Below are 20661 nucleotides of genomic sequence, written 5' to 3'. Positions count from 1 at the left end.
TACTGCCATCATGGATGTGGGTGTCATTTCAATTAGGATTTACAGGGAGCTGGGTGTAACAGAATCCCTAAGTAATGCAAGGGTCATTCTTCCACCTACCACACAGTCTTTGTTTCTCGGCTCCCAGAGGAAAAACCGATCTTTGCAGGGGCTTACACGCCCTGCATGGTCTGCCCCTGCCCATCTCCCTGACCTCACCCCCCACCCTTTCCCACTTCTTTATTCTGCTTCTGCCATACTGGCTTCCTTGCTGCTCCTCGAACACATCAGGCAGACTCCTACCTCAGGGCCTTTGCACTTGCTGTTCCGCCTGGAATGCTTTCCTTCTAGATCCCCTCATGGCTCCCTCCCTCTCCTCTAGGTCTTTGTTCACTGTTACCTTCTCAGCTAAGCCTCCTCTGCCCCCTTCGTTTAAAACCTCAATCCCCAAACACTCTCACTCTTCTCTATCCCTCCCACCCCAACACACCACGGGTGGCTCAGTGGTAAAGAATCCCTGGGTTGGGAAGATCCCCTGGAAGATGAAATGGCAACCCAGTCCAGTATTCTTGCCTGGAAAATCCCATAGACAGAGGATCCTGGTGGTCTACAATCCATGGGGCTGCAAAAGTGTCAGACATGACTGAATGACTGAGCGCGTGCGCGCGCACGCACACACACACACACACACACACGCACACACACGCACGCATGCACGCACACAGTCTCCCAACACTCCCGCCCTCCTTCTCTCTTTATGCCTCCTGTCAACACACCACATATGTTATTTGTTTCTTGACTCTCCGTTGCCAGAGTGACCCTCCAGGAGAGCAGGGATGTTTGTTTTGAACCGTGCAGGGCACACAGTTTATTTATTGCTGAATGAATGAATAAATTAGAGCGAGAGATGGAACCCACATTGAGGACAGGGTTGAGTCGGGGCAGAGGAGAAAGCGGCTGCCCTGAACTGGGGGTCAAGGGGGGAAAAGGGCAGAAGTTGGCCACAGGTTCTGAGAGATCGAATTTTAAGAGGGGCTGGATCTGACTGGACGGGGAAGGTGGCCGTGGAAACTGGCCTGAAATGTCCTCTGGGGCCACAGGTTCGTGAGGCCAGCTCTTGCAGTCATGTGCGCTGTGGGTTGAGATGAGGGAGCCCAGCCAAGAAGGCGCTTGTGCGGTCTGGCTGGAAGCAGGCCTGAGACTACCTTCTGGGGGGCTTTGGAGTGGAGTGGGGGTAGCAAGAGCCTGCTTTTCCCAGGCATGGGCCCAGGACAGGCTGCTGGAGGGCCAGACCTCAGGGGAGCTGTTCGTTCAGCTGGGGAGTGAGGAGCTAGGCCTGTCATCATCCTGCTGGTCGCTGCCTAAGCCACTGGCCGCGTGCATCTTGTGGGCCTTACAGCCCCGGGGTCCCGGTCTTGCTGCATCTCTGCGGAGGCTTTTCTGCGGGTTCAAGGCCCCCCCGGGGAAGTCTGAGGCGTCTCCTCTCCCTGGCTGGCCTCTCCTGGGACCCCTTCAGGGCGCAGGCACCAGCTGGCAGTACGGGGCAGGGTCGGGGTTCAGCAGATCCTGGGGGGAAGAGGAGGGAAAGAGGGGTTGTTGTGGGTGGGGGTGAGAGCCAGGGGGAGACAGAGACACAGGAGAGGAGGGACAAGGAGACAGTGAGACAGGCAGAGAAACAAAAAGTGCAGAGTGCAGAAAAAGAGTGCGGGAGAGACACAGGAGCTGCGGGGCGGGGTGGGGAGACCCGTGGGGTAGAGAGACACGTAAGACAGGACACGCAGGGACACAGGCGGAGGCAGTTCAGGGGCAGACAGCGGGCGACTGGCTGAGACCCAGGCCCGGAACGGGGTGGGGGGGGGCCTGCGGGGGGGCCCTGACTCGCTGTGTGACCCTGGGCCAGGCCCTTGCCCTCTCTGGGCTTCATTTCTTCCGGTCTAAGTTCACTGCATTGGAATCCTTTGACGAAGGAGGAAACTGTAACCCGCCCCCCGCCCCGCAGACGGGAAATGACTTGCCCGGGAAGTCTCCGAGAGGGGGCAACGCACTTCCTCCCCGGGAGCTCGGGAGTCGGGGGCGGGGTCGGAAGGAAGCCCCGCCCACCGAGCCTGCTGGTCCCGCCCACCGAGCCTGCTGGCCCCGCCCCGCCCCGCCCCCCAGCCCCACACCTGGTAGGGGTGGTGCTCAGGCTCAGGCTCCGGCAGTTGGGGCGGTGGGGGCGGGGGCAGAGGCAGGTCTGGCGGCTGCAAGGGAAGAACAGGGGTGAGCCAGGCCCCCCAGCACCCCAACACCCCCTCATCTTTGCCCTCTGGTGTCGGGACAGACCTGGACTTCGGGTCCCCATCGCCCCTCCCTGACTCTGAGACCTCTAAGTGAAGGGACTTAACCTCCCTGCCTTCAGTGTTCCCTTCTGAGAAATGGGTGCATGGGAGGTGCGGCCAATGGCCTGGCGCCAGGTAATGCTCAGCCATCCCGTCAATACATGTGGTTCTAAGCTTTCAGTCTTAACTGTTTAAGTCCCTTTTCCTTCTTCGCCTCCACCTTCTTCTTTTTTTTTTTTTTCTGATTGCACCATGAGGCTTGTGAGATCTTAGTTCCCTGATCAAGGATTGAACCTGCACCCTCGGTCGTGAAAGTGCACAGTCTTAACCACAGGACCGCCAGGGAATTCCCAGTCTCTCTTCTTATTTCTTACTTTAATCAACCCTATCCACCTGACTGTAAAGGGAATATCTACTCAGTGTAGAAAATCCTCTTGTAAGAATCCTGTCTTAAGTTGCCACACTTATAAGAGGCAGATGGAGCCCACCCAGCAGCCGCCACGCCCGGAGACAAGCTGTCTCTGTGTTGGGCTGTTTCCTTTCAGTCTCTTTTGTTTATATTTTTAAAATAGGGAGTGGCCTAGACAGGGAACAGCAGTTCCCAAACTCTGTGGCAAGGCACCCTAGGGCACCCCAGCACACTCGGAGGGGAGGCAACAGGTCAAAAGTAGGCTTTAGGGGAGAGGGGCGGGGGCTCACCGTGGCGGTGTTCATGGGCCCCATGTCACCGAGAGGGGACACCAGGAGGACTGGCGATGGCATCGCTTCATAGATGTCGTCACCTGAAGCAGAGGACAGGTCCGTTCCAGCTGCTGCAACTAACATTTGTGTTAAACTCTTCTTGCCCAGCCCTGTGCTGGGGACACAGTAGTGACTGAGGCAGTGCTGGCCTTGCCCTGCCTTCCTGGGGCTCATCGTTCAGTGGGGGAGACAAGCCTGTCCCCAGTCAGGGATGACCCAGAGTGTACAGAGCTGGAGTGGGGGAGCCCATAGGGCTCCTGTAGGGGGGTCAGGGAGGACTTCCTGGAGGAGGGGACCTCTGGGAATAGCAAGAGAAGTGAGACCCATGCAAAGGCAAGAGAGCGGTTGTGCAGAGGCCTGGCAGTGGGAACGCTGGTGTTTGAGGAACTATGTTTTATCTGTCTCGGTTATATTGGGTAGGTCAAAAAGTGGAAACATCTGAATGAACTTTTTGGTGACCCCAATATATATATTTATTTCTTTGTATCATTTCGGGGATGGAAATGTTACATACGAGAGATGAAGCCAAGAAAGACAGAGGGGACCAGTTTATGAGGGGCCTTGAGAGTCATGTTAAGGAGTCTGAACTTTGTCCTAAGGGTACCAGGGAGCCATAGAGGGTTTTTGAGCAGAGGAGAGACAGGGTCAGAGATTTAGAGGTACTCTGCTCAGGAATGGGGTGGAGGTGAGTGTGGGAGCTGGGAGGACAGGGAGGAACTAGGTCGGGAGATCCAGAAGATGGAGCTTGGGTTGGGTTGTTACCCGTTGGGGCACAGAAACCACCAGTGTTGTGGTGACAGAGGATGGGAGGACTAGATATTGAGAAAAGGAGGAGAAACAGGTTTGGGGTGAACGCTAATGTGCTCAGCCTCTGTGGGCTGAATCTGGGGAGTCCCAGCAAGGTCTGGGTGGGGGAAGTGATTGGGAGGCCCCAAACCGGGGACCACAAGGGGGTTTTCGGCTGGGAGGCAGAGGAGGAGGGCACCCTGGGAGGGCCGGGTTGTGAGACGGGGGCCTCTGGCTTACCGGCATGATGACTGGGGCCCAGCTCTGGTTTCTCTGTGGTTGTTATCCTGGGGGCACATGGAGGAAAGGTTATTAGAATTGTAAGATGCTCAGGTGGCTGGAGAGAGACTCAGAGAAGCCGGAAAACCCATCAGGCCCTAGAGAGAGAGAGAGGGTCCCTGCTTCAAAACGACCCAGGACAAGTCCTGCCCATCCCAGCTTCTTCACCCATAATCCCCAGCCACACAGTCCTCCCTCGGGTCTCCCCTGCCGCCCCCTTACACAGGGCATCCTTAACCTCGTCAATGACACAGACGACCTGAACGATTCAGTGCCACCTACCTGTTTCATGCTTTCCTTAATATTCCTCTTTACATTGGCTCATTTGAATACCCTTGTTTAAAAAGTACATGACTTCCCTACCACCAATTCATTAATTCACTAAACAAATATTTATAAAAACACTGACCACGGGCTGGGTACTGTTGAAGTCACTGGAGACACAGCTGGGAACAAGACTGACAAAGAGCCCTGGCCTCATGGAGTGGACACCATAGTGAGGAGGGAGGGGGAGGATTTGAATAAATGATGGGACATCAAACATTAGGGAATGAAAAGCGGGATAAAGTAAAATGAGGACTGCAGGGGGCAGAGGGTGGTGTGTGTGTGTGTGTGTGTGTGCAGTTTCAGGCAGGATGGTTTGGGGTGCCTCACCGAGAAGGTGACAACTGAGGAAAGGCTTGAAATAGCCAGGGGTACCAAGTGTGCAGAAATCAAGAGAAGAGAGTTCCAAGAGGAGATGACAGTCTGTGCAAAGGTCCTGAGGCAGGAGCTGGAACAGCAAAGGAATAGTAAGGAGAGGAGTGTGGCTGGGGCAGAGAGAGTGAGGGAGAGAGTGGCAAGAGGTGAGGTCAGGAAGGCGAGAGGGTGGGTGGCAGATTGAGCTGAGTCTTGGGGCCATGATGTGGACTTTGGCCTTGACTCCAGGACCAGAGCTGACTGATTTATTTATTTATTTGGCTCTGTGGAGTCTTTGTTGCAGCCTGGGGGAATCTTCATTGCATCATGTGGGATCTTTGCTGGCTGAGTAGCTGCAGTGCCTGGGCTTAGTTGCCTATGGATCTTAGTTCCCAGGCCAGGAAACTGTCCCCTGCATAGCAAGGCTGATTCTTAACCACTGAAGCACCAGGAGAGTCCCTGACCAATTTTAAGACTCTCTGGCTGCTAAACGGGAGAATGGGAGACAGACTGTGGGGGTGGGAATGGCAGCAGGGAGACCAGTTGGAAGCTGTTACGTTGTGAATGAAAATAAAACTCCATACAGCTGGACATAAGTATAGAATGTGAGAAAATAAAAGTCAAACAATGGTTTAGATTCCTAGCTCAATATGTTGCTGATTTTCTCTTCATAGAAGCTAGCGAGAATTAGAAAGGCATTAAAACCCTGGTCAAGGTATTCATTTGCTGCGCTCAGAATCCTGCAAAAAGAGAAGAAAAAGGAATTCTTTTTCCTTTCCATCTGATTCAACGCCTTTAAAAATATCATAACTTTAAAAATGTCGGGAGGTGGAAGGGGGGTTCAGGATGGGGAACACATGTAAATCCATGGCTGATTCATGTCAATGTATCGCAAAAACCACTATAATATTGTAAAGTAATTAGCCTCCAACTAATAAAAATAAATGAATAAAAAATGTCATCAAAAGGTTAAAAATTTTTTAGAATTGGAAATGTTTCAAACTTAATCTAGAATCACTGGCCCTGTAGGAAGGAAGCTGGTCAGAGAGTCAGGAGATACTGTGTCTAACTTTGGTTCTGGAGCTTACAAGGTAGGCCGGTAAGGGTCACTATCTTGAGAACTTTTTGCCATTCACGGGCCAGTTCTGTGCCATTTGGTAAATGACTTCTAGTCTCTAAAGCTATGACAAACTGTGATGTTTGTGTGTGTGTGTTTGCTCAGTCATGCCCTTCTCTTTGTGACTCCATGGACTGCAGCTCCCTTTTATTTACTTATTTATTTTGGCTGCATCTGGTCTTAGTTGTGGCATGCGGGCTTCTCTCCTTGCAGGACACAGGCTTAGTTGCCCCTCAGCATGTGGGATCTTAGTTCCCTGACCCTGGATTGAACCCTCATCCCCTGCCTTGCAAGGTGGATTCTTAACCACCAGAGCACCAGAGAAGTCCCCCATCACCTCTTTTTGCATCACCTTTGAGACAACAAGGATGTCTAGCAGGCATGGCTTATGTGCTTCCACTACCTTTGATATGACTGTGGCAGACATTGTTAATCCATCGCAGCATCTTTTCTCACTAACTTAGATGGGACACCCCCTCTCCCCCACCTCCTTATCCGTCAAGCTGTCTAGTGCCTAGAACAGTGCCTAGCCCATAGCGGGCCCTTAACAAATATGTGTAGGTTAATTTACTGATCGGAATTGGGCTGGGAGGTGAAAGCTGTTTGCCACCCCTAATTTAGAACATATTCAAGGAAGACAAAATCTTGAAAGTCAGGAAACTATAACACATAAGGAAGAGTTGAGGGAAGAGACAAAATTACTGCTTTCATTTTCTAGGGATTACTGAGTGGAAGTGAAATTAGATGTTTTAGCTCAGAATCAAGGTAGGAGACAAAGTTCTGAAGAGGCTGATCTCATGAGAAAGGAATTTTTCATGAATATACTGTTCCCTGGGAAAACAGGCCTCCTCCCCCTTCTCTCTGTGTCTTTGCCTCTCCCTGTTTCCTGCCTACCCAACCCCTCAGAGGTAGGCACCATGTGATGCCTTTGCCTGCCCACCATCCACTCCCATTCTTTGGCAATTACATCTGGTTTTCTTTTGAGGAACCTTCCCCACTCTCAGTCCATTTCATCATGTGGAGCTGGGTTTATCTCTCTGGCTCCACGGTTATACAAGTACCTCAAGTTTGCATTCTAAGACCTGGCCGTGGTGATTGTTTCATGTAAGGGCATGTGATTTAGTTAAGCCAGTGAGAGGCAGCTCTGGGGTTTTTGATGGAACTATCAGGAAAAATGTACTATTTTTCCTTTTGGGTGGCTGAGCTGGTGTAATATAAGCCTAGAGCCACTGAGAGCTAGCTATCTTGTCATACCTTAAGGAAAGAACCTGCCTGGAAATGGAGCCACCATAGAGAAAAGGAGTTGAGAGGTCTACAGAGGAGTTTCTTGATAGAATTGAGCCCCTGGATCCAGCCATACCTGAAGCTCACTTGTATAGGACAAGAACATTTCTTATTACTTGGTAAGCCAGTAAAAAGGTAAGTTCTCTGTCCCTTGCAATGCAGACTTCTGTCTAATAAAAGATAGGAAGATCCTCTCCACCTCAGGAGTTCCAGGATGGATGAGATTGTGTATGAGTTGGATGATGTGACTTGGGGAAGAAGAATCAAGGGGATCCAAGAGGGGAGGGGGAGCAGACCGATGGGAAGGAGAGAGGGCTGGGGCTCCTGTACCTGTGGTTCTGAGCCCTCCAGCCTCTTGTCACCAGGAGATAGGCAATGCTGCCGACGAAGATACACCCAGTGGCAAGAGATCCAATGACGATAGCAGCCACAATCCCAGCACTCACAGGCAGGTTGGTAACAGGCAGCTCCTTAGGCTTTTCTGGGGAATGAGAGAGAGAGAGAGGACCATGTGATGCTTTGGAAGGCCTCCCCACCACCCTCCCCACTGTATCAGTGAGAGTCCATAGAACACTGATGTGTGATTCCATCTTCCCAGCTTGGAGCTTTCTCCTGTATTTCAGATCTGACCATCCAACTGTCCGGTTGATTCCACCGCACAGAAAAGTCAACATGTCCCAGATGGAAGACTCTGGCTCCCCCCACCTCAACATCTCTGCTTCTCTCGGATTTCCTTCCAACTTCAGCACATCCCACACCTACCTCCTGACACGCTGCCCCACCCTCGCTCCACCAACTGGCTTTTTCTTGCCTCAGCTGATGCCCCTCTGTCCTTCCAGGAAAAGGATGAGGTTCTGGACTGTGTTTTGTCAGGGACATAAAGCACTCATGGGATTCTCAAGCTCAAGATGCTAGATCTGGGACCAAGCCTTACCTGACTCCAGCCCCCTCCAGCAGAACCTCCAGCCTTTAATCTCAATCTGGACATCTGTTTTATCCCAGTCCTTCTTGGTAGCTAAGTCTGGGGTTTAGAATCCACTTGCCAATTCAGGAGTCATAAGGGACACGAGTTCAATCTCTGGGTGGGGAAGGTCCCCTGGAGGAGGGCATGGCAACCCACTCCAGTGTTCTTGCCTGGAGAATCCCCACAGGACAGAGGAGCCTGGTGGGCTACAGTCCACAGGGTCGCAAAGAGTTGGGCACAGCTGAAGCAACTGAGCATGCAATTCAGCAAACAATACTTTCCGAGGCTGGTTCCCTGCCGTTCTGGAGACTCTCTGAGTTGTCTCAGTTCCGTTCAGTTCAGTCGCTCAGTCGTGTCCGACTCTTTGTGACCCCATGAACCGCAGCACACCAGGCCTCCCTGTCCATCACCAACTGCCTGAGTTTACTCAAACTCATGTCCACTGAGTCGGTGATGCCATCCAACCATCTCATCCTCTGTCGTCCCCTTCTTCTCCTGCCTTCAATCTTCCCCAGCATCAGGGTCTTTTCAAATGAGTCAGCTCTTCACATCAGGTGGCCAAAATATTGGAGTTTCAGCTTCAACATCAGTCCTTCCAATGAACACCCAGGACTGATCTCCTTTAGGATGAACTAGTTGGATCTCCTTGCAGTCCAAGGGACTCTCGAGAGTCTTCTCCAACACCACATTTCAAAAGCATCAGTTCTTTGGCGCTCAGCTTTCTTTATAGTCCAACTCTCACATCCTAACATGACTACTGGAAAAACCATAGCCTTGACTAGATGGACCTTTGTGGACAAAGTAATGTCTCTGCTTTTTAATATGCTGTCTAGTTTGGTCATAACTTTCCTTCCAAGGAGTAAGCGTCTTTTAATTTCATGGCTGCAGTCACCATCTGCAGTGATTTTAGAGCCCCCCAAAATAAAGTCAGCCACTGTTTCCCCATCTATTTCCCATGAAGTGATGGGACTGGATGCCATGATCTTAGTTTTCTGAATGTTGAGCTTTAAGCCAGCTTTTTCACTCTCCTCTTTCACTTTCCTCAAGAGGTTCTTTAGTTCTTCTTCACTTTCTGCCATAAGGGTGATGTCATCTGCATATCTGAGGTTATTGATATTTCTCCCGGCAATCTTGATTCCAGCTTGTGCTTCCTCTAGCCCAGCGTTTCTCATGATGTACTCTGCATATAAGTTAAATAAGCAGGGTGACAATATACAGCCTTGATGTACTTCTTTAGGATCCTTGAATTTGTTCCTTTTCTGTTTAAATCAGCTAGAAGCAGTTTCTGTTGCTGTAGCAAAAAAAACTTCCCTGATTCACATGATTTTCACAGCTTGTTTATATTTTCTGCCTTTTATTTTATCATTTTTAAAAATATTATTTATTTTAAAATTTTATTTATTTTTGGCTATCTTTTCTGCCTTTTATTTTATTATTTTTTAAAAATATTATTTATTTAAAATTTTTTATTTATTTATTTTTGACTCCACTGAGTCTTTGCTGTGTGCCGCATCCAGGGCTCTAGGGTGCGAGGGCTTCAGTAGTTGTGGTGCTCAGACTTGGTTGCTCTGAGGCATGTAAGCACGTCTCGGACCAGGGATCCCAATGGTGTCCTCTGCCTTGCAGGCAGATTCTCAACCACTGGATCACCAAGGAGGTCCTTCTGCCTTTTATTATAGACAGTGAGCCTGTGAAGAGCCAGCCTGTGAATCACTGTATTTTCCAAAGTTGATTGCAACTGAACACTCTTCTTCAAAATGCCTTTGCTGTTCTCCTATCCAGTGGAAGGTCTAATCTCCCTCCCTTGAATGTGGGCCAACCTTAGTGATTCACTTGTAATCAGAAGAATATGGTGTAGATCAAGGTGTGACTTCCAAGGCTAGGTCAGAAGAAGCCACGGAATTTCTGCTGTGGTCTTCCAGGACACTTACTCCTTCCATGCTTTCCCGTCATGAGCCCAGAACCCAGCCACCATGTTGTGAGGAAGCCCAAGCAGTCACACTGATGAGGACACATTGATCAGTAGGATCCTATTGATAGCCCCAGCTGACAGCAAGTGCATGATGACACCTCTGGGTGATTTTAGCTTCTGGCATTTGAACCAAGCTCAGCCTTTTGAAGCCTTTCATCTGAGGCTGTATATCACGAAGCTCTCTGTCTTCTTGATCCCAGAAATCATGAACATAATAAAATGGTTGTTGTTTTATACCACCGAGTTTGTCCCACAGCAAGAAGTAGCTGGAACCGAGCCTCACATTCTGTTTCTTCTTCCAGGACTGAAACTTCTTTTCTTTTGGCCTTTCTCTTCACTGGTCTCTGGGACCATCTATTCTCAGTTCTAGAAAATCTGGGTCTTCCATGGAGCAGATTTATCCATGTTGATCCTTTTATTTTTAATTTTATTTGTGGCTACACTGGGTCTTTGTTGCCGCATGGGGGCTTTCTCTAGTTGTGGAGCCAGGTCTGCACTTCATTGCTGTATAAAGGCTTCTCACTGCGGTGCCTTCCCTTTTGCGGAGTACAGGCTCTAGGGCACATGGGCTTCCGTAGCTGTGGTTCTCAGGCTCTAGAGCGTGGGTTCAGTACTTGTGGCATACAGGCGTACCTGCCCCACGGCATGTGGGATCTTCCCAGACCAGAGATCGAACCCGTGGCCCCTGTGTTGGCAGGAGGATTCTTAAGCACTGCAGCACCAGGGAAGTCCCTCCATGCTGATCTTTGATTAGATGGAATCACATCGAAAAAGTGCTTTGAGAGACCAGTATGCAAACCGACAACTGTCAGACCTGCTCTGAAAACAGAATTGTGACTCACAAGAACTGCCTAGGAAACCAACCCTCTTACAAACAGCCCAGGAAGCCAGCTGAAGTCAGACTTACAGGAAGCCAGATTTCTATCTCTAGTGACAACGCAGGAAGCTGAACAATAACTTCTGTAACAATCAGTGCCAAATGGCCGGGACTTGATTAACAACTCCTAATTTTTGTCCCTTTTTTCTAACTCAGGGCCAGCCAGAGAAAACCAAACGCGTCCCCTAACCAATCACCTAGGATGTCCTGCTTTCCTGTGCCAACAGCCTCCCACAAGGACACACCTGTAGCCTTTCCTGTTTTTCATTCCAAAGCTTTTCCACCTCTCTGCCTGCCTTTGAGTCTCTGCCAGAATGCAAGGGATAGTGGATAACTCCCCTGCTACATGCAAGCTCTGAATTAATAGCCTTTGTTTTCCTCCTTTGGTTATCCTTTATTTCCACAGCTTCAGAAGTAGCAGCTTCACATGGATTTGCCAAGGCAGTCCTCTAAACAGGGGATCCCCAAACTCTGGGATCTAATGCCTGATGATCTGAGGTGGAGCTGATGTAATAATAAACAGAAATAAAGTGCTTAATAATAGTCATGCATTTGAATCATCCCCAAATTACTCACCCCACCCCACCCGCCATGGAAAAATTGTCTTTTGTGAAATCAATCCCTGGTGCCAAAAGTTTTGGGGATCTAAAATGATGGTGGTGATGTTGTTGCCCCCATTTTACAGACATAAGAACAAAGCCTCTGAAAGTTTTGGCGATTTCGCTAAAGGTCATATTGACACCCGTGTTATGCAGTCCAGATGCCAGGTACAGAAACTGGTTTTTGTTTTTTTGTTTTTTTTTTAAACGACACAGGTTAGTTGTGTTTTATCAACAGGATGCTGCAAAGACCCGAGACAAAACCAGACTGAATTGGCTAGATCCAAGAAGGCCGACTTTCCTTGCCTTGTTTATCTCTGTGTTTTCATACCAGGCCCTGAGAGCTGACGAACACTTGCTCTGATTTATCTCTGTGTTTGTTTCAAAGCACTTGGTATCTTCCAGCGATGCTTTGCAGCTGTGCGCTAAGAGATACACAGTGGTCAACCGCCCCAAAACTGGCTCTGACATGACCCCATGAATGCACCTGGGCAGCTGAGGCCTGGAGGTGTCCGAGAGTTACCTTTGTTTCATTAGATCTCTGCCCAAAGAGGGGATTTATACTCTGCTAGGCAAAATTAGCTTCCTTGGTGGCTCAGTGGTAAAGAATCCACCTGCCAATGCAGGAGACTTGGGCTCGATCCCTGGGTCAGGAAGGTCCCCTGGAGAAGGAAATGGCAACCCACTCCAGTATTCTTGCCTGGGAAATCCCATGGACAGAGGAGCCTGGTGGGCTACAGTCCGTGGGGTTCAAAAGGCTCAATTAGAGCTACGTGCCAAGGAGCATGGGTGACTGCGCGTGCCCAAGGCTGCCCCTGAAATCTCCACCCCTTTTCTAGAGCCCTGATGACCTGTTTCCTAACCCTTAAAATCCCCCTACTCCTCTCCCTTCAGAGAGAAGAGGCTTTTAGAGTAGAAGTTCCCCTTCTCCATTCTCTGGCCACTCTCAAGCCTGTCTTGCTTGCACCAAATTCAGTTTCATTATTAGCAGCTCAAACTTGAGCCTGAGTGGGAAATAACTCCCTGAGCCAGGGGGGCTTTGGGTTCAGCTAGGGCCTCAAGGGCAGGCTTTGTGTCTAATTCTGCAACTGCATTGTGGGTCGGGACTAAACTCTTGACTCCCTATAGTTAGTTTATAATGATAGCTGTTAACACTCAGGCAGAATCAAGACCTAGCTAGGAGCATAGACTCTGGAGGCAACTAGCCCGGGTTCCAGTCCAGCATCTGCTTCTCCCTATGTGGGTGACCTAGACAAGTTACTCAGATTGTGCCTCAGTTTTCCCATCTGTAAAATGGGGATCATCACACCATGGTTGGGAGGTCATAGAAGATAACTGTGTGAAAAATGCACTGTACACAGTCAATCAAGGGCAGTCAGGCTCCGCAATTAACCCCCACAGGTAACAAAGGGCCTGAAGACTTTGAGGAAACTGGGCAGAGTTGCTCAAAGGCCCCAAACCCTCATGACAAGGTTTCTGGGACTGTGGCTCCCCTCTGTATGTTTGAACCAAGTTTCTGTAGCTTGCAGGCTGTGTGACCTCAGGAGACTGACTTCCCCTCTCTGAGCTCCAGTATTGTCACCTGTAAACTGGGGGTGGTTTAAGTATCTGCACATCCTGAGCCTTCACTTGTGTTTCTGCGAATCATATGCCTTGGGAGTTCTACCAGAGACTTTCTTTCTTAGGTTCTTTTTCCATGGGGACCTGTCATGTGACCAAGGCTCCCTGATCAGATGCATTCATGTGAAGCCAGAGATGCAGGTACCACATGGAGCCTGTGATGGTGAGGCTAGAGCCGGCACGTCCACCAACATATAAACTCCACAAGAGCAGTGATCTTTGTACTTTCCTTCTGTAAACTCAGTGCCTGGTGTATAGTAAGGGCTCGATGTAGATGCTCGTTGAATGAATACATGAACGAATGCAGCCTTCCAAGGGCCTGCAGGCAGGGGTTCTGGGCGCCAGGGGCCCAGATGTTGTGGGCAATGGCTACTTCAGTAGGAGCAGTTCCACCAAGTTTTTTATACCTTGTTCCTTGTTTCTAGCCTCAGGAAGGTCCTGTGAACATGTACTACCTTTTTCATTTATTTTTTTATTTTTTATTTTTTTTTAAATTTAACTATAGTTGGTTTACAACGTTGGGCTAGTTTTAGCTGTATAACTTCATATTCTTTTATTGTCAATTGTTGCAAGATACTGAATATGGTTCCCTGTAGGAGTGTTAGTCACTCAGTCATGTCTGACGCTTTGCGACTCCATGGACTGTAGCCCGCCAAGCTCCTCTGTCCGTGGAATTCTCTGGGCGAGAATACGGGAGTGGGTGGCCATTTCCTTCTCCAATGGTTCCCTGTGCTATACAGTAAATCCCTAATGTTTATCTATTTTATATATAATGCTCTGTGTCCCATACTCCTCCTTTATCCCTCCTCATCCTCTTTGGTAACCAAAAGTTTGTTTTTCATGTCTGTGAGTCTGAGTTTTAAATACATTGATGTGATTATTTTTTTAGACATGCTAAGCTTTATTAAACCCCTTTCTGGGGACTTCCCTGGTGGTCTAGTGGCTAAGATGCTACACTCCCAGTGCAGGGAGCTTGGGTTCAATCCCTGGTCAGGGAACTAGAGTCCACATACTGGAACTAGAAGGTGGAACGTGACGCAACTAAGACCTGGCCCAGCCAAATAAATAAATTTAAAAGATAAATATTACCCAGAGGAATTGGGTGGAGAGGGAGGTGGGAGGGGGGATCAGGATGGGGAATACATGTAAATCCATGGCTGATTCGTCAATGTATGACAGAAACCACTGCAATATTGTACAGTAATTAGCCTCCAACTAATAAAAATAAATGAAAAAAAAGATAAATATTAAAAAAAACCCCTAAAAACACTTTCCTGCACATGCCAGTCGGAGTTGGCTTCTGTTACAGCCAAACTCCCTCATGATGAAGAGAGATTGAGTGTGTGATTTACCTGGGATGTGCTAGAAGTGCTGTCAGTCATTTCCATTCCCACCTAGGTTGGGGGGCTGAATTTGGGGCCCTCCAATATAAATGTCTGGGGCTGAGGACACCCACCCTAACTCGAGGACCCTCCCAACCGAGCCTACCCCCAATTCCCTCTGCCTTTTCCTCTGCTCTTCTTTTTTACGCTGGGCTGAACTGCCTGGCTTCCCTGCCCCCTGTGCTCAGCCCTCTGAAATCAAGGCCATTCCCCGCCCCCTTTGCTTGCTTTCTCCACGGGGCCCCTCAGTACTTCCAGGGGAGTCCGTGTGTAAGAACCGCATGGCAGGAGGGCCAGGGCTATGCACTTGGCTCCTCCCCTTCCCAGAGGTGTGCTCTGGGGCCCGCCCTGGGCCTCCATTTACCCTTCTGTAAAATGGGGACCATCCCATGGCTACCTGCAAGGTTCTTACAGGAATGGAATGAAGTGAGGTTGGCAAAGCACTTAGTTGGAGGTGCCGGCAAGTAGTAAGTGCTTCATAAATTAGAGATGGGGTTGCAAATATTTACTGAGCGGCTCATGTGTGCTAAGCCATGCTCTAGGCACTAGGAGACTGATGATGAGCAAAATGATAAAGTCTACCTTGTGACTGTTGAGTCCTGGCTCATCTTCCCAGCTGTCGTCCCCAGCTCCCCTTCTGGTTTGTTGTACTTGATCCCATCTCCTTGGAAAAGGGGTGGGCCTTTGACTCAAGGGGAAGCAGACCCACAGGCCAGATAGGGCCAACCAGATTCTCTGTCTGTCTCTCCAGCTCTCTTTCTCTGCATCTTGGAAGAGAAGACTCAGAATACGCAAAGAAGCCTGTGTAGTGTCTTGGTAGGAATCCTTGGCTGTGAGGGGAATGGAGCCTTGGAGCAGAGATGAGACCGGACGTGGCGCCCCCTGGAGGCGAAGGGAGCATCTGCTTTCCTCGCAAAACTTCCTTTCTCCCCCTCCAGGCTGGGCACCTGGTCCATTCATTCATTCAACAGTGTGTCTGGCCCTGTTCTAGGCTCTGAAGAAGCAGCTGTGAACCCTGGCCTAATATAGAGCCCACATCCCAGGGGCTACCTCTGGGACTCTACAAGACACCCCCACTCTGAGTCAGTTGGAGAGAGCTTCTATTCTTACAACCCAAGTGTTAGTTGCTCAGTCATGTCTGACTCTTTATGACTTCATGAACTGTAGCCTGCCAGGCTTCTCTGTCCATGGAATTCTCCAGGCAAGAATACTGGATTGGGTTGTCATTCCCTTCTCCAGGGGATCTTCCCAACTCAGGGATCGAACCCAGGTCTCCGTGCATTGCAGGTAGATTCTTTACTATCTAAGCCACCAGGGAAGCCCCTGGCCTTGGCTCAAATCTGTCCTGCAGTGCTGACCTCCTAGGATGCCCCCTGTTCACTGCCCTGTCTCAGCCATGCTGGTCTCCTGCCAGCTAATTCATGAGCCCTGTAGCTTCCTGCCCCAGGCCCTATGCACAGGCTGAGCCCTCTGCCCGTATACCTTCCAGAGCTCCTTTCTTCTCTAATTAGAACTTCCAGGGGACTTTCCTGGTGGTTCCAGTGGCTAAGACTCTGTGCTCCCAAAGTGGTGGGCCTGGGTTCAACCCCTGGTCAGAGAACTAGATCCCACATGGCACAACTAAGCGTTCACATACCACAGCTAAGGCCCAGGGCAACCAAAACAAAAAGTAGTGGAAAAAAAAAAAGAACTGTCGATCATCATTCAAACTTCGTTGAAGGATCACCTTTTCGGGCAACCTCCCTGACACCCCTCTTTACAATCTCGTAATTCCTGCAGTTTCCTTCCCAGTACCTGCACTGTGCATAAGAATCTATTTTATGTGTGTGTGATTATGAAGTTAATATCTGTCTCCCTCACTGGGCTGTGAGCCCCAGGAGGGTAAGGTCAGGGCTGCCTTGGTCACCACTCTGTCCCCAGCACTGCCCAGTACTGGCCAGACACAGAGGAGGCCTTGAGGAGGTGGCCCTTAGGCGGTGCTTGCTGAAGGAGTGAATGAGGAATTTAGCTCCTACAGAGGCAGTTGTGTGTCTAATTCAGGAGGCGCTGCATTCGAGTCCCATCTGATGGGACTGGTGCAGATGTGATGGTGAGCTGCCTGATACCCTGCTTCAAACCTTCGGGATAAAACAGGGATTCAACCTGCTCTGTGCCCAGTGGATGAGTTAAGCTATGAATCTGATCACTCTCCTGCTTAAACCCTCTCGTGGCTTCTTGTCAGTCTTTCCATGGCCTATGAACCTGGCCCCTGTCTACCTCTCAGCCCTCACCTCCCCACACTCAACTTGCTCACTGTCTTCTAGCTGTGGAGTCCATCTGTCTATACTTTAAACACACCAAACTAGTCTAACCTCAGGGCCTTTGCACGTGCTATGCCCTCTACCAGGAACTCCTGCCCTAGAAATCCTCAGGACGCCCTTCCTTCTTTTGCCTACTTTCTCAGCAAAGCCTTTTCTAGATCACATCATTGTTTATTTATTTATTTATTGTTTTACTGGACAAGTCTAACCTCTCTGTGCCTCAGTTTTTGCATCTGTAAAATGGATCTAATAATGTTACCTACTTAGCAGAGCTGCAGTGAGGATTAAATGAGTTATTATGGGTAAGGCTGGCATTTACCTCTAACTAGTCATTTAATAGTATAGGATAGGGACTCTACTTAATAGTGAATTGAATGGGAAGGAAGTTTAAAAGGGAGGGGATGTATGTATGGCTGATTCACTTTTCTGTACAATAGGAACAGTAATACAACATTGTAAAGCAACTATACTTCAGTAAGCATTAATTAAAAAATAAAAGGGTGAGCATGTTCCATTTTTCCCACTCTGTGGTCTGTTTGGGCCCACTGATGAGCATGTGGAATCTTAGTTCCTCAACCAGGGATCGAACCTATGCCCTCTGCAGTGGAAGCAAGGAGTTGTAACCACTGGAACACCAGGGAATTACCACAAGACAAGTTTTTAAGGTTATAAATTAGAACATGTGATGACAATCACAAAGGGAAAGGGATGAGCCGAGTCCTATGGGGACCTAGATGATGAGTGACCAAGTCTGCCTGGAAAAGTTAAGTCATTCCACTCCCAGCTTTATTGAGATATAATTGGCATATAATAGTTCACAGAGTTCTGAGAAAAGATACACATGAATTAATATAGGGTAGTGGTTCTCAAACAGGGGAGACATTTGGCAATGTCTGAAGACATTTTTGGTTGCCACTACTGGGAGGGCTCTGTTAGCATCTAGTGATGACAGCCCAGAGAAGGTGCTAAACACTTGACAGTGGACGGAACTGTGTAGCCTCTGCTGCAAAGAAATAGCCAGTCCAAAATGTTAATAGTGCCCAGGTTGAGAAGTTGTGTTCTAGGGCAGGTGTTTAGAACTGTCTTTGATCCATAAAAAGTACCCAGGAAATATTAGCTGTTGCTGTTGTCTGCCACCATATCTCTGTTTTGCTGAGAGTAGATTCATCAGTACATTTTTTTTTTTTTTGACTGTACTGTGAGGCTTGTGGGATCTTAGTTCCCTGACCGGGGATCAACCCTGGGTCGCCACAGTGGAAGTGCCAAGTCCTAACCACTGGACTGCCAGGGAATTCCCAATAAATTCTTGACTTATGAAGATAGATCCCTCAAGACTAGGCATACAGTAGATGCTCGGTACATATTTCATGAATTCATGCTTGTGAAGAATAAATGAGATGGTGCATTCTCCAGGGTCCGGCTCAGTGCCTGGCACAAAGTAGGCATTCGATAGATGTGTTCTTAGTTAATGCACCAGAGGATTAAATGACAACTTCGGGGCCGGTACTAAGTGCTCAGCCAATATGTGTTGCATGAAGGAACGAGAGGACCAAATGTTTGCACAGAGCTTGGTGGCTGCTCAGGTTGCATTAGCCTCCCCACTTCTTCCCCCAGTGCCCAACACTCACCGACCACCTGGACCTCAGTCTTGGCCCGCATGGTCCAGGAAGGGTTGATGGTGACAGCTACCTGATAGGTGCCGCTGTCGCTGGGCTGGGCGCGACGCAGCAGCATGGAGCCGTTGGAGAAGCCAACGATGTCTCGCTGATTCATGGCACTGCCATCCCTCTGGGGTCGTAGTAGCTTGGGGATGTAGGTGAATAGCATTGTGCCTCCATGGGTCTCCTCCCCCAGGTACCAGCTGAAGTCCTGGAAGGTGTTTGGGATGCCCTGGACAGACAGGAGAAGGTCCTGGTTCACTTGAGGCTGCTCCGGAATCTTCTGGATGTGGAGGGCTGCCCAGGAGCCTTGGGGGACCCAGAGGGCCAGGATGGAGGCTGTGGGGTTACAGGGGAGGCCTGGGATCAGAAGTGTTAGGCAGGGACCATAGCATTCTCCTCCCTACAGGTCCTCAACTGCAGGCTCTGAGTGCTGCTCATGGGCAGCAGTGCTGGGATTGATTAGTGATGTCTGCTCTGGGTGCAAGAGTGTAACCCAAGTATGACTGTCACAGATCTGCCATCCCATTGGTCCAGAAAGTTTTTCCCCTTGGAGATGGTATGTGATCTGCCTCCAAACACATGGACTCTCTGAACTAATTTATTAGTTTGTCTAACTAATAATTGTTTAACCAATATATTGTTCATGCTACAATACCAGTTATATAGGATATGTGTAAAATTCCTTATGGACTTCCCTAGTGGTCCAGTAGTTATGACTGTTCAGGGAATTAAGATCCCATATGCTGTGTGATACAGCCAAAAAAATAATAAAAGAAAATAAAATTCCCTAGATTTCTAAGCCCTGGGAATTCAGCAGGGAATCAAGCAGAAGTAAATTCCAGCTTTTGTGGACCTGGCATTCTAGAAAACTCCACAGGTTAAATGGGGATGAGGTTATGATTCTTCTGCCCTTCCCTCCCATCTTACTCTCATAATTTCCTTTCCCCTGACAAACTTTCCCTTCTTTCAAGAGGAAACCTCAGCCCCTGGGCTAAGGATCCCTTCTCCCCTCAGCCCTGGGGGGTATGTTTCCTCCTTACCTGAGAGCAGGAGGCTCTTGGGGAAGGCGTGCTGGGCCCCAGCAGGAATCTCCATCTTGGTGTCCTATGGAGATGCCAAGGGGCCACCTACTGGACACCGAGGGGGCCCGAAGGTGGGGTCCTGGCTATCCGAAGTGAGCCCACTCAGTGGGGATCCCGGGGGTGCCTCTGAAACATGGCTGAGGCCGGCCCAACCTAGCACCCCTTTTCCATAAGCTCTGAAGGCCTCACCTGTGCTCCTTCAGATGAGGGATGATCCACACAGAAGCTGGTTGAACCAGTTTTCCAGGGTGACTGAGGAACTTCCTGGGGTTTCCCAAGACTCCTCCCTTGACCGCTTTACATCTCTTCTTCCTTGTCAGTAGCAAGGCAGTAATTATAACAGCAAAAACAACAGCCACAGCAGCCTCCAATTGAGCAATCCCCCTGGGCCAGGCAAGGAGGTAGGTAATACCTTATCCAAATAGCTCATCCCATATCCACCATGCATAACTTTCCATTTTATGGAATGAGAAAACTGAGACTCAAGGAGAGAGGCAAGTCGATCAGCAGGTGGAGATCTGAACTGTGGCTGGCTCACTCTGAAGCTCTTAGCATAGTTGTTCAAAAACATCCCTCTGTTCATTCATTCCAACATGCATACGCTATACCCAGCCCTGGGCCAAGTGATGCTGAGAACATGGTGATGACTGAGACGGCTCCTGCTCTGCCCTCGGTCCACAGTGAGGCTCACAGTTCTGTGTGTGTGTATGTGCGTGCCCATGTGTGTGTGTGAGAGAGGCCCATCCCCAGACAATGATGATACAGAGTTATCACCAACGCTGGGCTGGAGGAGCCTCAGGACCTGGGAGAACCTGAGGGAATGCCTTATTCAGCCAGAGAGGCAGGGAGGACTTCCTGGAGGAGGGGATGTCTGCGCTGAGACCTAGAGTAGGAGGAGGAATGAGGTGGGATGGATTGGAGAAAGGTATACCAGGCAGTGTAAACAGCATAGGCAAAAGGCATGGAGGCTGAGACAGCCTTCGGGGTGCACTGAGGAGTCACCAAAATCCTGGAAGAATGGA

The 20661-nt window shown here is 49.4% G+C and overlaps 1 protein-coding gene across 1 annotated transcript; it reads right to left on the bottom strand.

Annotated features, from left to right (window-relative positions):
* Positions 1-1491: 1491 nt before the first annotated feature.
* On the bottom strand, positions 1492-19652 carry CEACAM19 (CEA cell adhesion molecule 19). Its single transcript, XM_065920632.1, has 7 exons — positions 19598-19652; positions 18525-18893; positions 7513-7663; positions 4065-4111; positions 2997-3079; positions 2145-2219; positions 1492-1545 (listed from the first exon to the last, which is right to left on the bottom strand). The coding sequence occupies exons 1-7, from the start codon at positions 19650-19652 to the stop codon at positions 1492-1494; spliced, it is 834 nt and encodes a 277-aa protein (XP_065776704.1).
* Positions 19653-20661: the final 1009 nt, after the last annotated feature.

This window comes from Muntiacus reevesi, chromosome 2, assembly GCF_963930625.1.
Source record: "Muntiacus reevesi chromosome 2, mMunRee1.1, whole genome shotgun sequence".
Taxonomy (NCBI): Eukaryota; Metazoa; Chordata; class Mammalia; order Artiodactyla; family Cervidae; genus Muntiacus; species Muntiacus reevesi.
Note: the sequence above shows the minus strand (reverse complement) of the source record. Positions and strands in the feature narration are given on the sequence as shown.